The sequence below is a fragment of the Triticum urartu genome, chromosome 3A (genome assembly GCF_056163025.1).
Source record: "Triticum urartu cultivar PI428250 chromosome 3A, HENAU_Tu73, whole genome shotgun sequence".
NCBI classification, from domain to species: domain Eukaryota; kingdom Viridiplantae; phylum Streptophyta; class Magnoliopsida; order Poales; family Poaceae; genus Triticum; species Triticum urartu.
The window spans coordinates 55,105,655-55,122,563 of NC_141875.1; the positions used below are offsets into that span (position 1 = coordinate 55,105,655).

General features: G+C 42.4%; 1 protein-coding gene across 1 annotated transcript; it reads left to right on the plus strand.

The window, feature by feature from the left end:
* LOC147978494 (SUMO-activating enzyme subunit 1A-like) lies at nucleotides 1-8,233 on the plus strand. The gene is made up of 11 exons (XM_087546323.1): nucleotides 1-197; nucleotides 1,102-1,224; nucleotides 1,619-1,670; nucleotides 2,184-2,379; nucleotides 2,700-2,779; nucleotides 2,884-3,000; nucleotides 4,309-4,362; nucleotides 5,131-5,197; nucleotides 5,740-5,843; nucleotides 5,925-6,032; nucleotides 7,787-8,233. The coding sequence occupies exons 2-11, from the start codon at nucleotides 1,127-1,129 to the stop codon at nucleotides 7,907-7,909; spliced, it is 999 nt and encodes a 332-aa protein (XP_087402449.1). The 5' UTR covers nucleotides 1-197; nucleotides 1,102-1,126; the 3' UTR covers nucleotides 7,910-8,233.
* Nucleotides 8,234-16,909: the final 8,676 nt, after the last annotated feature.

Sequence of the window (16,909 nt, forward strand, 5' to 3'; positions counted from 1 at the left end):
TCAGCGGACCACAAGGCCACAACTGAGCCCAAAGCCCACAGGCACACTCGTTTCGTTCCTTTCCGTCCCCCCGGAGTACCCCGACCAAACCTCGCTCCTCGTTTGGTTCCCCAATCTCCTCCTTCCTGCCTAGCGCGGCGGCGAACCGGCGGCAGGCAAGAGGCGGGGCAGCGCCAAGCAGCGGAGCCGGCGAACAGGTTCGGTTCTGCATCTCCTCCCTGATTCCGTCCGGCGCTGGCACCGCGGCCCGCACGCTAGCTAGCGTCCTGTCACCAGCATAGATAGGCAGGCCATGGCTGCTGCGGCCGGCTTACAGAGGGCCGACGGGGAGGGGCCCTCCTCTACTCTGCTCCCGGAGGGCAGAGGGGAGTAGTACTACCATTTTTTGCAATACTAATGCCGGCTGCTGCTTGGGTTGCCAAGCCCGCCTCTAGGCTTTAGTGCAGAGGGAAATCTGAGAAGCCTGATGTCCGTCTGTCTTTTGATTTCCGCGAGCACTCGCAACAAAATTAACTGCTCACAAATCTCCCAGTGGAACATCAAGGGGCGCACTTTGATTACTAGCTGCTAGTATGTCTCTTGGTGTGATATACCGGTACACACGCATATTTGTTCACACCAACGGGAGCAGCATATATAGATAGAGGCCGGAGGCACCGTTCTCTCTCTCGTTTCGCTTGTTGTTGCATGATGGATCTGTCCAAGTATGTGACCTATCTGATATCCTTCTTCCGTAGGTATGTGGACGAATTAAGTCTTCGTGCCAAACAATTAAACAGTAATCTCCTATGTACTGTCCAAGTATATGCCCGATTCCCTTTTTAGATGATGATGATGATGATGATGATGACGAACCTACTATTAGTTTGATTTGATGGTCCCAGACCAAAGCATGGCTTGGATCATCTTCTGCTAGTAGTTTGGCTACTAAATTGCATGAGTCGAAATTTTGACCCTTCATCCAGGACGGATGGACGGATGTCCTTGAACCTGTAGGATATCCTTCTGGGGAAGAGAGAAAAGAAACTCATTTTCTCTGACAACTCCAAAGCCGTTGCGTCTTTCTCCCTTCCTTGGCTGCTAACTGGATTTGCGTCTCAGGCTCAGGATCCGGGCGTTCCGTGCGATGGGAGGAGACGGCGGCACGGAGGAGGAGCTGACGGCACAGGAGACAGCGCTCTATGACCGCCAGATCCGCGTCTGGGGCGTTGATGCTCAGAAGAGGTGTGTCCCTCCCCTCCCAAGAACCCAGCTCTGTTGCTGCTATTTCCTTTTTCTTTTCTTTCTTTTACTGCATCATTTTTGCACTTATGTTAGGTTTTTGTGTCGAGAAAACCTTGTTTGGTCTTATGCGATTTTTCAAACCAAGATTCAACTTTTTGGATCATATGAAACTTAACCTTCTGCTACGACTAGTGATTTTCCCCTGATTATGTGGACCTGGTTTTATCCTTTCGGTAGAAACTCTTAGACTTGTTTTTTTTTTCTGCCAATGTTCTGTGCTCTATTTCGTTTATTTATAACATCTGTCTTTTACTGGTTTTTGCTACCTTCTGTAACACTGTTTGGGTGCATTCATCGTTTTAACTGACTGTTATATATGTGTTGCTTGGAACAGGCTAAGTAAAGCGCACGTGCTTGTGTGCGGCGTGAACGGTACTACTATTGAGGTGTGTAACTAAAATTGTCTTCTATTATTATGCTTCGCAGTTAATTTGCCTTTAAAAGGAGCTTTGATGGTCTCATATTGTTTATGGAAAGATAGCATTGAAAAATTAGGGTTCAAGGTGTTATAACTAGTATTTGCGGTAATGTTCTGTGTTTGCATCGCTCAAATGAATAAGTTACAATTCAGCCATTTTTAGTTTCTTTAAACTGTCTGTGTGCTAGACTGCTACTTTTCTTTGTAAGCGCTTAATCTTTTTCTTTGCTAGATAAAGGGAATTAAATTTGAACTCATCGTTCCTTTCATTTCTGATGGCATATTCTTAACTTAGCTTTTCGCCCTCTGTCATCTCATGTTCCATCTTGCCAATGCGCACTTATTTTTCAAACAGAGGTCCCCAATTCTTCTGAACTTTAGTCGAATTTCAATAATTTAACTTCTCATATGTCATTTACAATTTAGTTAATTTACTGAAAGTACCCACATACACTAAGTTGATTTCTCTCCTGCTCCGCAGTTCTGCAAGAATATTGTTCTAGCAGGAGTTGGCAGCTTATCCTTGATGGATGATCACATAGTCACTGAGGATGATCTCAGTGCAAACTTCCTAATTCCTCATGACGTATGTATGCAAGGTGTTAGCTCACGAGCTGAGGCTTGCTGCGAGTCCTTGAAAGATTTCAATCCAATGGTCCGAGTTGCTGTCGCAATAGGTGTGGTGTATAGTTTGATGCACTTCTTTTTAATTAGTTTGGTTATTAGATTTAAGAAAAATATATTATACAAAGTGATCATGTCTTGTATTCTTGAATTGGCGTTCAGTTTATTGTGTCTACTGATAATGCTGCTATAGTTGAAAAAGTTCTTACAAGAAAGATCATTTTGTGATAGGAACAAGCAGTTGTTATGTCTGTTTTACTAATATTAGTTCTGTAAGAGAAATTTTCAACCATTCTTTGGTGGCCATAAAATCTGATATTCTTTTTTACAGTATTGATTGGAAAAGTTATGACTATCATGTTGTTTCCTCCAGGTGATCCATCACTAATTGATGAAGGATTCGTTGACAGGTTCGACATCATTGTAGTTAGCTGTGCATCTCTTAAAACAAAGGTGCAGATCCTTATCTAAAGTAATATTTTCACTAGCTAAAGTTTCTTTTGTCACGTGTTCTGTTTCTTATCCTCACTGTTTTTGCATCTGTGTTATGTTTTTAGTTGTTCCTTAATGACAACTGTCGGAAGAGAAGCAAGCATATTGCCTTCTACTCTGTAGAGTGCAAGGATTCTTGTGGTGAAATATTTGTTGATTTGCAGAACCATAGTTATCTTCAGGTATGTATTACTCAAGGACATGTGACATCTAGTCTATTGATACATCAGTTAACTTTGTATTACTTCCGTTGTTTTTCACAACTAGAAGTTGAAGGACATGTATGCCTTCTAAGTGTGCCTGCGATTGTTCTATGTTCAGTTGTCACCTCTAATAAGATATACCTGCTTGTGTGCATGCATGTTCAAAGTTGTACTAATTACCATGCAATTAAGCTGATGAGCCATGCAATGAAGCAATGGGAGAGGGTCATTGAGTATGGCGCTAGATGTTGGCCTACTAAAAGGCGACATGTCCAACAGCTAGGTGTTGCAGAGCCGCGCATGTTGAGATGGAATGATCGTGTCGGGATAAGAGTTGGGGTGGCACCGTTTGAAGAGAAGCTTGTCCAACATCGTCTGTGATGGTTTGGGCATCCAGAAGGGCCAGTGAATAGTGGGCCGTTATGGAGTGCATCCGTTAAGGAGTGCATAGTGGGAGGTTAAGGCATGTTGATAATGTCAAGAGAGGTCGGGGTAGACCAAACTTGACATTGGAAGAGTCTGTAAAGAGAGATTTGAAGGACTCGAATATCACCAAAGATTTAGCCATGGACAGGAGTGCATGAAAATTAGCTATCCACGTGCCAGAACCATGACTTGGTTTCGGTATCTTATGGGTTTCAACTCTAGCCTACCCCAACTTGTTTGGGACTGAAAAGCTTTCTTGTTGTTTGTGCTATTCTCTTGTAATTCATAAATATCTCGTTATCTTTTCCATATCTTTATCTTTACTCCTATACTCCTATAAATACTTGAGTTGGCAATGATGGTTTGACTGCCATCTACCTCCCCTCCACTAAAAGTAAATGGCCTTTCTGATTATTTTGAAGTTCGACTCTAGGCTACCAGCGAAGTAATCTTGGGTCGTGCCTACTTTATTTTCAAGATACATAATGGTGGCACCTTCTGCATTGGCATGTTTGATTTTGGATTGATTGTCGCATTGTGGCGGGCTATTCAACTTGTCAGCATATAAAAACCCAATATTCCTGTGGTGATCTCACTGGCTGTCTATATTTTGGTCTGTCAATTCTTAAATGGATGATAAACAAAAGTGGGCACCTTATGGTGCTTAAACAGGGCACAGTTTACATATCGAATCTGGTACCAGGGATTCAGTTCTATAAAAACCGCTTCTGGTTCAATTACCATGGTGATTCAGTTTCTTATGCTTTGCAAATTAACGTTAGGTCGTTAGTTAGTGGAACACATTTTCTATCTTCAGTTCATTCTTAAAATGTATTTCTGAAATTGTGTTTATTTTTTCAGAAGAAGCCTGGAGGAGAACCTGAACAGCAGGAGTTGACATATGCTAGCCTGCAGGTATGGAAGTTCGATTTGATTTTTTGGTAGTTTGGTCTTCGTTGAGACAAACTCTTTCAGTATGCATGCTCATGTTTTGTATTCCTCAAGTTGGTGATCCTTGTTTTGCTGCCATGTGCTGTTCTCAGGAGTATTTTATTTGCAACTTATACATATTACATGATTACATGATGCACAGAAGCAATTCAAGTTATGTGTTTATATTATAATATGAAAAACATGCTGATACCTCCTACGATAAACATTTTATTTTTCGTGACAGCAGGTAAAAAGATGAAAGCAAATGGTTTTATTGCCTTTCGTTTCTTCCTTTAGTTCTGATGTGGCTCTACGATGCCACCTACCCTTATTTGGAAAGGCCTGCATTTTCTTTTTTGTGTAAAACATTTCTTGGAGGTAGCTCTGGTGTCTGGTCTTTGTTCTTTTTACACTGCCTCTGTGCTTTCTTAGATACTTATGCATGATTGCTAATGTTATCTTGTTTTTTCTTTGTTTGTCACCACTTAAATACTGGTTCAATCTGTTATTGTACTCATGATGCTATATTACTCCTGTCATGTAGTCCAGTTATAAAATATTACTGGAATACCTGTATATGATTTGATTGCAGGAGATGTTACCAAACCCTTTAGGATGCTTCAATTGCCAAATATAACAATCAATTCCGATGATTGCAATTGTATCACTACCCTTCTGCATGCTTCAGGCGTCAAGTATTGCAAATTGAAGTACAATGGCTGCATTTACATTTTGTTTGTTTTTATACAGGAAGCTATTTCTGTGCCCTGGAAGAATCTGCCCAAGAAAACAACTAAATTGTACTACGCCATGAGAGGTGATGATATGATAACTTAAGTTACTGTTCCTAAGGTTTATCTCGTCTAATAGTGACAACTGAAAATGGGTGTTTGTTTGCTTTCTTGGCCTTCTTTTTTCCTGGGTAAATATCAGGCAAAAATGTGATTATGGTGAGAACTCGTGAAATTCAGGTGTTGAAATTTCAGAATAAATAAACATTATCAGATGTAGGGGGTGGGTGCATGTTCCATATCCTTGCAAGATTTAAGATCGATGTGATTCATTTGTGATGTACAGTAGTGGAACAGATCAAATTGAATCGTTGTTTCACTAACTATTTTCTTTTTCGTACCTCAAAGCAAATGAGCTTGCTCCTGATATTTCACAGAAAGAGAACATAACATCTTATATTCAATTAGTTTTCTGAGATTTTCTGTAGGACTCCTATATTTATTTTTCAACAAAAAAATTACTGGTCTGTATGTTCACTTGATCTGCCATACAGAACCCTTTTGACTGTTACCTGTGTATTTTTCGCTGTCTTGGTTTTGTAACTAGCATAAATATGTCGTTTTGCAGTCTTGGAAAGTTATGAATTATCTGAAGGGCGCGATCCTGGTGAGACAGGACTTTCTGATCTACCTGCAGTTTTGGCTTGGAGGAAGGATATGTGTGATAGAATGGTACAGCTTTTGTTGTTTGTCGTACTTTGAGTAATTGAGTCACGTTTCTTAAGATATTTTTCCTGTTGCTGTAAACTGCAGTCTTTAAGTGAGTCTCAAATTCCTACGGCTCTCCTGGAACGGCTTTTAGCAGCTGGAAAGAAGGAACATCCTCCTGTATGTGCAATCCTTGGTGGCATTCTTGGTCAGGTAGGTCCAATCTTCCATCCGCTATTTTCTGTTTCTTCTATTGTTTAATTCTTGTGATAGCCGGAAAATAAGAAAGTAATCTATATAATTTAGGTATAGATCAGTGTCTTTTTTTTCTTCAAATGCGGAACATAGTAGCTCAATAGAAAATGTAGTTATCTCAAGCAACGTATGGTATTTAAGTTATTACTAGGAAAAAGTAGGCGACATACGGAGATGATACTTTGAATTCTTATATATGGACTATTTCCGTTTTAATTCGCAGTCTAGGGCATTTGTACTTGTGCTAGCAGGGAAAGGAAGGCAACCAAAATATGTATCAATATGAAATATGATAATATAAAATACATCTCTCTTGTGATTTCCCACATGTGACTGTGAGCCCTCAAATAGTGGGTGAGATAATCATAGTGCAAGCCTAAAGAGTCCATGTCTATATATAATTATGTTTTTGCGACAAGTACTGCATAGATTGTTGGATCGGATGCAAAGGTTACTAGCTTTTCTGTTTACCAGTTGTAGGATTTGTTTCAGCCTTTATAATGCTACTGTTTGTTTAATAAAAAATTGCATCAGTTACGGGTTCAGTTGAATTGGTTAGAGGGGATTAGATTCTTAGGAGAGTTGAAAGGATTTGAGTTCTATTCCAAATTAACTTCTTTTGCTCTTCTTTTTTCGTTGTAAAATGTTCTTGCGCTGTGAATGTATCTATCTCTGTAACAAGAAACTGAAAATATAATTAAAGAATGATTACCTGTCTGGTTACATAGTTCGATATGTTTGTTTCCTAAATCAATTTAAAATTTACATGAGGCCTATATGTGGACTTGAACTCAAGACCTTAGGCCCTGATATCATGTCAAGCTTCATGCACTAGCCAACGCAACCAAAAGTCCGAACCGATGAAAAGGGCTAGGCAACCCACATATACACTTCAACAAAACCATGGTCAAACCAGGCCTGTTTGCACACCGGGGAGCAGTTCAACCTGCTGCACATCACTCGCGCTAGAAAAAAGTTGCAGGCTCAAGTACTCAAACTCATGACCTAATGCTTCAGTGCAGAGCTAGCGCCCCCTACCTAGTGAACTTGGCTGTGCTGTTTTGGTGATTGTGATGCAGAAATAAAGTTACTTGCTCCATAACCAAAGAACAGTAGTACTACTAATTTTATACTTGCTAGGCCAGCGATCAAACGAATGAACCGGCATTCCAAGCGCTGAACCAGTGAATCAAGGTAGAGTGTTGCTACACGTACGATGAAAATTCATCCGAAGTTGTGTACGATAAGGCTAATCTGGGCTTGTGGGCCACATCAGATTGAATCAAGCCAGTTCCGATCTATTCGTACAGATCTTGTCGTACAGAATCGGATGAGAAAAAATCATATGTAAGGCAGTTCCGATCAAGGTACTCACTGGTTTGGTTTTCAAAACTATGGTTTATGGATAGCTCTTGGTAAGTTTAGAAATTGCATTAACAAACCACTTGGTGGAAGCTAGCTGTGGTTTGAAATTTTCCACATGAATTGTTCAAAGAGAAAAAAATCAAGCACACAAACGTAATTGATCTAAGAAGGATGCATTAGAACTTGTGATGTTTGCTGAAACAGGTAGACAAACCTTCCATTTATGTTTTGCTGCAAAAAAAAAACTGCAGGAGTGTGAATCTATTTTCATTTCAAGCCTTCTTATATTTGGATATTTTCTGTGGCATAATGATGACAGCTTTGCACTTGTTTTTTGGATCTAACAGGAGGTGATTAAGTCAATATCTTGTAAGGGCGATCCGATCAAGAATTTCTTTTATTACGACGCAGCTGATGGTAAAGGGATCATGGAGGACATCCCCCCAACTCCCGTAGAGCAATTTGCATGATGTCTAGCTCGCATTGGTCATTAATCGCTGATTATTGTACCCAATCATTAGAGCCGAACATGTGACAACTTCTTATCATGGCTGAGGCAGATAACTCATATTACCTCCGTTCCATTTTTTTTTGTCTAGATATGGATATATCTAACACTAAAACGTGACTAGATACATCCGTATCTAGACAAATCAAAAACTAAGAATTTTGGGACAGAGGGCGTACTTAATATTTTAGCGTTGGCACCCCAGTTTTGTATTGAACAGAATTGACATTCTCTTGATCTCCTCTGACCAATTTTAAAGCTGAAGTCAGCCAGATTTTCATTCTCATTGAATGATGAAATGCTTTATTGATTCTGCTTGCCCTGTGCCCGTGCTGGTACAAGTAGTTGGATATTACGAGTTGGTTCATGACTGCCTCTGGAGGTGGGCAGAATGGCTTACATGTAGTTCATGTCTGTTTACAGGTAGTTCATACTCTATTCCAGAGGTAACATAAACCGGCCATGGCAGTACAATTGTCCAATTCTGAAAATTAAAATAGGCAATATATGAAATACTCCTGTATCTGGAGTTTATTATTGTCTCCTTGATCTGCTGATGTTCATCGGCCCAAAGGGCAAATCTGTTTCATGGACTAATATGCTCGCTGCACGACTTCAGCTCTTTGCCTTTCGAAGCCCCGCGCTTTCACAGCCAAAACTGGTCTGTCTCCGGCCTCTGCTTCCTCATGGACCCCTTCGCCTTGGCCGCTGCAGCTAAGTCCTGGTATGACTGTGCCTCATTGCCTTTCCCTCTGCCATCGCCATTGACGGCACCTAACCCAAGAAGGTGCAAGCTTGATGCAGACGTGGTGTTGAAGCTGTCCGACTCATTGGCCGCACAACAAGAATAGGGTGGTCTGTGCCTTGTGCGGCAATCTGCCTGAGCTCAACACCTTCTCCGAAGTGGCCAGAAAATGACCGAACAAGGCCAAGCAGGTCATCCGTCTGGAGCTTGCACTGTGGTCTGCACACTAGGGTCATGTCATCCGTGTAGGGAGGCGGTGGTGGCGGCAACTGGAAGGAGGTCCAAGCAGGGTTGCCTGGGTTGGCGGGTCGCTTGCAGAGGACGGAGGAAGTGGTCGGCCGCATGCTGTTGTTCTGGGAGCTCCAGCAGGAGGATGGCAATGGCAGCTGCCCATTTCTTCCAAGTTGGTCACAATAGTACTGGGCAGGTCGCTGGTGATGGTAGTAACCCCTGCTGTTACCATTGTTCCGAGGAAAAACAGGGGGAAACTGAAACAACTATGTGCAAATGGATCAGAAAAGAAAGAAAGAAAAACGCTTATATCAAGGTCATCCCAAGTAAGTTTAGCTGTTCAGGAAATTTTTTTCCTGAAGCATTCTTACACTGGATAGGTGATGAGGTAGTTTTTGGCCTGTTTTTGGAACTAAACTAACAGGATCATTTCCTCTGAGGAATGACAAATAGGAGGCCCTAGTTTCTCCTTGAGGCAGAACTCCAGCATATCTGGTGTGATGTTGAGGCAGATAACTTGAGCTGCCACCAAGGGATGCACTAGAATTTGTGGCATCTATAACATATGGTTTGTGCTCAAAATTAAAGCAGGGTGGCGCTTTGCTGCTCCTGGTTTTTAAAATCTGATTTGAACATATTTTGAAACGTCACAAAATTCGGATATTTTTTTTATGTGCACATCTTAGCATTCTATGTGTTCACATTTTTTGTATCTTGTATAAAAAGAGAAAAATTGGTGCTTAAAATTGTTTTTTATGAGACTTTTTTTTGCATGGGCGACACGAAATGTCAAATTTTTGCGAAACTTGGTGTGCGGCACATAGAATGTCGAACCTTAAGTGTGTAGACCCTACGGGTTCGGGAACCATGCAGACATGACCGAGATAATTCTCCGGTCAATAACCAACAACGGGATCTGGATACCCATGTTGGCTCCCACATGTTCCACGATGATCTCATCGGATGAACCACGATGTCAAGGACTTAATCAATCCCGTATACAATTCCCTTTGTCTAGCGGTACGATACTTGCCCGAGATTCGATCGTCGGTATCCCGATACCTTGTTCAATCTCGTTACTGGCAAGTCTCTTTACTCGTTCCGTAACACATCATCCCGTGATCAACTCCTTGATCACATTGTGCACATTATGATGATGTCCTACCGAGTGGGCCCAGAGATACCTCTCCGTCACACGGAGTGACAAATCCCAGTCTCGATTCGTGCCAACCCAACAGACACTTTCGGAGATACCTGTAGTGTACCTTTATAGCCACCCAGTTACGTTGTGACGTTTGGCACACCCAAAGCACTCCTATGGTATCCGGGAGTTGCACAATCTCATGGTCTAAGGAAATGATACTTGACATTAGAAAAGCTTTAGCAAACGAACTACACGATCTTGTGCTAGGCTTAGGATTGGGTCTTGTCCATCACATCATTCTCCTAATGATGTGATCCCGTTATCAACGACATCCAATGTCCATGGTCAGGAAACCTTAACCATCTATTGATCAACGAGCTAGTTAACTAGAGGCTTACTAGGGACATGGTGTTGTCTATGTATCCACACATGTATCCGAGTTTCCTATCAATACAATTCTAGCATGGATAATAAACGATTATCATGAACAAGGAAATATAATAATAACCAATTTATTATTGCCTCTAGGGCATATTTCCAACAGTCTCCCACTTGCACTAGAGTCAATAATCCAGTTCACATCGATATGTGATTAACACTCAAGGTCACATCCCCATGTGAATAACTCCCAAAGAGTTCTAGGTTTGATCATGTTATGCTTGTGAGAGAGGTTTCAGTCAACGGGTCTGCAACATTCAGATCCGTATGTACTTCGCAAATTTCTATGTCATCTTGTAGATGCAACTACTATGCTACATTTGGAGCCATTTCAAATAACTGTTCTACTTGGAGCTATTCTAAATTGTTGCTCCATTATATGTATCCGGTATCTCTACTCAGAGCTATCCGGATAGGTGTTAAGCTTGCATCGACGTAACTCTTTACGTCGAATTCTTTATCACCTCCATAACCGAGAAACATATCCTTATTCCTCTAAGGATAATTTAGACCGCTATCTGGTGATCTACTCCTAGATTACCTTTGTACCCTCTTGCCAGATATGTGGCAAGGCACACATCAGGTGCGGTACTCAGCATGGCATACCGTATAGAGCCTATGACAAAAGCATAGGGGACGACCTTCGTCCTTCCTCTTTCTTCTGCCGTGGTCGAGCTTTAAGTCTTAACTTCATACCTTACAACTCAGGCAAGAACTCCTTCCTTGACTGATCCATCTTGAACACCTTCAAGATCATGTCAAGGTATGTGCTCATTTGAAAGTACCATTTAGCATTTTTGATCTATCCTCATAGATCTTGATGCTCAATGTTCAAGTAGCCTAATCCAGGTTTTCTATTGAAAAACACTTTTCAAATAACCCTATATGCTTTCCAGAAATTCTACATCATTTCTGATCCACAATATGTCAACAACATATACTCATCAGAAATTCTATAGTGCTCCCACTCACTTCTTTGGAAATACAAGTTTCTCATAAACTTTGTATACACCCAAAATCTTTGATCATCTCATCAAAGCATACATTCCAACTCTGAGATGCTTACTCCAGTCCTTAGAAGGATTGCTGGAGCTTTGCATACTTATTAGCATCTTTCAGGATTGACAAAACCTTCCGGTTGTATCACACACAACCTTTCCTCAAGAAATCGTGAGGAAACAATGTTTTTGACACCCTATCCGCAAGATTTCATAAATAATGCAGTGACTGCTAATATAATTCCAACGGACTCTTAGCATCGCTACGAGTGAGAAAGTCTCACCGTAGTCAACTCCTTGAACTTGTCGGGAAACATCTTAACGACAAGTCGAGCTTTCTTAATGGTGACATTTACCATCATTGCCCGTCTTCCTTTTAAAATCCATCTGTACTCAACAGCCTTACGACCATCGAGCCGTTCTGCCAAAGTCTACACTTTGTTTTCATACATGGATCCTCTCTCGGATTTTATGGCCTCGAGCCATTTATCGGAATCCGGGCCCACCATCGCTTCTCCATAGCTCGTAGGTTCATTGTTGTCTAGCAACACGACTTCCAAGACAGGATTACGTACCACTCTGAAGTAGTACGCATCCTTGTCATCCTACGAGGTTTGGGAGTGACTTGATCCGAAGTCTCATGATCAATATCATAAGCTTCCACTTCAATTGGTGTAGGTGCCACAGGAACAACTCTTTGTGCCCTGCTATACACTAGTTGAAGTGACGGTTCAATAACCTCATCAAGTCTCCACCATCCTCCCACTCAATTCCTTCGAGAGAAACTTTTCCTCGAGAAAGGACCCGATTCTAGAAACAATCCCTTATTGCTTTCGGATCTGAGACAGGAGGTATACCCAACTGTTTTGAGTGTCCTATGAAGATGCATTTATCCGCTTTGGGTTCGAGCTTATCAGCCTGAAACTTTTTCACATAAGCGTCGCAGCCCCAAATTTTTAAGAAATGACAGCTTAGGTTTCTCTAAACCATAGTTCATATGGTGTCATCTCATCGGAATTACGTGGTGCCCTATTTAAAGTGAATGTGGTTGTCTCTAATGCCTAACCCATAAACTATCGTGGTAATTCGATAAGAGACATCATGGTATGCATCATATCCAATAGGGTGCAGTTATGATGTTCGGACACACCATCACACTATGGTGTTCCAGGCTGTATTAGTTGTGAAACAATTTCCACAATATCTTAATTCTGTGCCAAACTCGTAATTCAGATATTCATCACTATGATCATATCATAGATATTTTATCCTCTTGTCACGACAATCTTTCAACTTCACCTTGAAATTACTTGAACCTTTCAATAATTCAGACTCGTGATTCATCAAGTAAATATACTCAACATCTACTCAAATCATTTGTGAAGTAAGAACATAACGATATCCACTAACCGCCTCAGCACTCATTGGACTGCACACATCAAAATGTATTACTTCCAACAAGTTGCTTTCTAGTTCCATTTTACTGAAAACGAGGCTTTCAGTCATCTTGCCCATGTGGTATGATTTGCATGTCTCAAGTGATTCAAAATCAAGTGAGTCCAAATGGTCCATTTACATGGAGTTTCTTCATGCATATACACCAATAGACATGGTTCACATGTCTCAAACTTTTCAAAAACGAGTGAGCCCAAAGATCCATCAACATGGAGCTTCTTCATGCGTTTTATACCGATATGAATTACGTGGCAGTGCCACAAGTAGGTGGTACTATCATTACTATCTTATATCTTTTGGCATGAACATGTGTATCACTACGATCGAGATTCAATAAACCATTCCTTTAGGTGCAAGACCATTAAAGGTATTATTCAAATAAACAGAGTAACCATTATTCTCCTTAAATGAATAACCGCATTGCGATAGACATAATCCAATCATGTCTATGCTCAACGCAAACACCAAAAGACAATTATTCAGGTTTAATACTAATCTTGATGGTATAGGGAGCGTGCAATGTTTGATTGCATCAAATTGGAAACACTTCCAACACATATCGTCAGCTCACCTTTAGCTAGTCCCCGTTTATTCCGTAGCCTTTTATTTTGAGTTACTAACACTTAGCAACCGAACCGGTATCTAATACCCTGGTGCTACTAGGGGTACTAGTAAAGTACACATTAACATAATGTATATCCAATATACTTCTATCGACCTTGCCAGCCTTCTCATCTACCAAGTATCTAGGGTAATTCTGCTCCAGTGGCTGTTCCCCTTATTACAGAAGCACTTACTCTCGGGTTTGGGTTCAACCTTGGGTTTCTTCACTAGAGCAGCAGCTGATTTGTCGTTTCATGAAGTATCCCTTCTTGCCCTTGCCCTTCTTGAAACTAGTGGTTTCACCAACCATCAACAATTGATGCTCCTTCTTGATTTCTACTATCACGAGTACCTCAAGGATCATCATATCTATCCCTAATATGTTATAGTTCATCACGAAGCTCTAGCAGCTTGGTGGCAATGTCTTTGGAGAAACATCACTATCTCTGGAAGATCAACTCCCACTCGATTCGAGTGATTGTCGCACTCAGGCAATCTGAGCACAAGCTCAACGATTGAGCTTTTCTCCCTTAGTTTGCAGGCTAAGAAAATCGTCGGAGGTCTCATACTTCCTGACGTGGGCACGAGCCTGAAATCCCAATTTCAGCCCTCGAAACATCTCATATGTTCCGCGACGTTTCGAAAACGTCTTTGGTGCCTCAACTCTAAACCGTTTAACTGAACTATCACGTAGTTATCTAAACGTGTATGTCCGATGTTCGCAACATCCACAAACGACGTTTGGGGTTCAGCACACTGAGCGGTGCATTAAGGACATAAGCTTTCTACTGTCCGCATAATCTCTACTGTCAACTTTCAACTATATTTTCTCTAGGAACATATCTAAACAGTAGAACTGAAGCGCGAGCTACGACATAATTTGCGAAGACCTTTTGACTATGTTCAGGATAATTAAGTTCATCTTATGAACTCCCACTCAGATAGACCTCCCTCTACTCATCTAAGTGATTACATGATCCGAGTCAACTAGGTCGTGTCTGATCATCACGTGAGATGGACTAGTCATCATTGGTGAACATCTTCATGTTGATCGTATCTACCATACGACTCATGCTCGACCTTTCGGTCCTCCGTGTTCCGAGGCCATGTCTGTACATGCTAGGCTCGTCAAGTCAACCTAAGTGTTTCGCAAGTGTCCCGAGGCCATGTCTGTACATGCTAGGCTCGTCAACACCCGTTGTATTCGAACGTTAGAATCGATCACACCCGATCATCACGTGGTGCTTCGAAACAACGAACCTTCGCAACGGTGCACAGTTAGGGGGAACACTTTCTTGAAATTTTAATGAGGGATCATCTTATTTACTACCGTCGTTCTAAGCAAATAAGATGCAAAAACATGATAAACATCACATGCAATCAAATAATAGTGACATGATATGGCCAATATCATATAGCTCCTTCGATCTCCATCTTGGGGCTCCATGATCATCTTGTCACCGGCATGACACCATGATCTCCATCATCGTGTCTCCATGAAGTTGCTCGCCAACTATTACTTCTACTACTATGGCTACCGGTTAGCAATAAAGTAAAGTAATTACATGGCGTTGTTCAATGACACGCAGGTCATATAATAAATAAAGACAACTCCTATGGCTCCTGCCGGTTGTCATACTCATCGACATGCAAGTTGTGATTCCTATTACAGGAACATGATCAATCTCATACATCACATATCATTCATCACATTCTTCTTGGCCATATCACATCACATAGCATACCCTGCAAAAACAAGTTAGACGTCCTCTAATTGTTGTTTGCATGTTTTACGTGGCTGCTATGGGTTTCTAGCAAGAACGTTTCTTACCTACGCAAAAACCACAACGTGATATGCCAATTGCTATTTACCCTTCATAAGGACCCTTTTCATCGAATCTGGTCCGACTAAAGTGGGAGAGACAGACACCCCCTAGCCACCTTATGCAACTAGTGCATGTCAGTCGGTGGAACCAGTCTCACGTAAGAGTACGTGTAAGGTCGGTCCGGGCCGCTTCATCCCACGATGCCGCCGAATCAAGATTGGACTAGTAACGGTAAGCATATTGAACAAAATCAACGCCCACAACTACTTTGTGTTCTACTCGTGCATAGAAACTACGCATAGACCTAGCTCATGATGCCACTATTGGGGAACGTAGCAGAAATTCAAAATTTTCCTACGTGTCACCAAGATCTATCTATGGAGAAACCAGCAACGAGGGGAAGGAGAGTGCATCTACATACCCTTGTAGATCGCTAAGCGGAAGCGTTCAAGATAACGGGGTTGAAGGAGTCATACTCGTCGTGATCCAAATCACCGGAGATCCTAGTGCCGAACGGACGGCACCTCCGCGTTCAACACACGTACAACCCGGTGACGTCTCCCATGCCTTGATCCAGCAAGGAGAGAGGGAGAGGTTGAGGAAGACTCCATCCAGCAGCAGCACAACGGCGTGGTGGTGGTGGAGGAGCATGGTGATCCAGCAGGGCTTCGCCAAGCACCGCGAGATATGAGGAGAAAGAGAGGTAGGTCTGCTCCAGGGAGAGGTCAGGAACTCATGTGTTGGCAGCCCCAAAGACCTCAACTATATATAGGGGAGAGGGAGGGGGCTGCGCCCCCACCTAGGGTTCCACCCTAGGGGCGGCGGCCAGCCCAGATCCCATCTGGTGGGGCGGCCAGGGGAGGGGGAGAGGAAGGCGCACCAGGCATGGGCCCTAAGGCCCATCTGCCCTTAGGGTTTGCCCCCCTCCTCCCCTTAGGCGCCTTGGGCCCTTGTGGAGGGGTGCACCGGCCCACCCAGGGCTGGTCCCCTCCCACACTTGGCCCATGCAGCCCTCCGGGGCTTGTGGCCCCACTTGGTGGACCCCCGGGACCCTCCCGGTGGTCCCGGTACGTTACCGATAAAACCCGAAACCTTTCTGGTGACCAAAACAGGACTTCCCATATATAAATCTTTACCTCCGGACCATTCCGGAACTCCTTGTGACGTCTGGGATATCATCCGGGACTCCGAACAACATTCGTTAACCACATACAGACTTCCTTTATAACCCTAGCGTCATCGAACCTTAAGTGTGTAGACCCTACGGGTTCGGGAACCATGCAGACATGACCGAGATAACTCTCCGGTCAATAACCAACAGCGGGATCTGGATACCCATGTTGGCTCCCACATGTTCCACGATGATCTCATTGGATGAACCACGATGTTAAGGACTTAATCAATCTCGTATACAATTCCCTTTGTCTAGCAATACGATACTTGCCCGAGATTCGATCGTCGGTATCCCGATACCTTGTTCAATCTCGTTACCGGCAAGTCTCGTTACTCGTTCCGTAACACA

Excerpts from the sequence above, each read along its gene's own strand:
- LOC147978494 (XM_087546323.1), top strand. The coding sequence starts at position 1,127 with ATGGGAGGAGACGGCGGCACGGAGGAGGAGCTGACGGCACAGGAGACA. Across the intron at positions 1,225-1,618 it reads GGCGTTGATGCTCAGAAGAG|GCTAAGTAAAGCGCACGTGC; the intron begins GTGTGTCCCTCC and ends TGCTTGGAACAG. Across the intron at positions 5,844-5,924 it reads AGGATATGTGTGATAGAATG|TCTTTAAGTGAGTCTCAAAT; the intron begins GTACAGCTTTTG and ends TGTAAACTGCAG.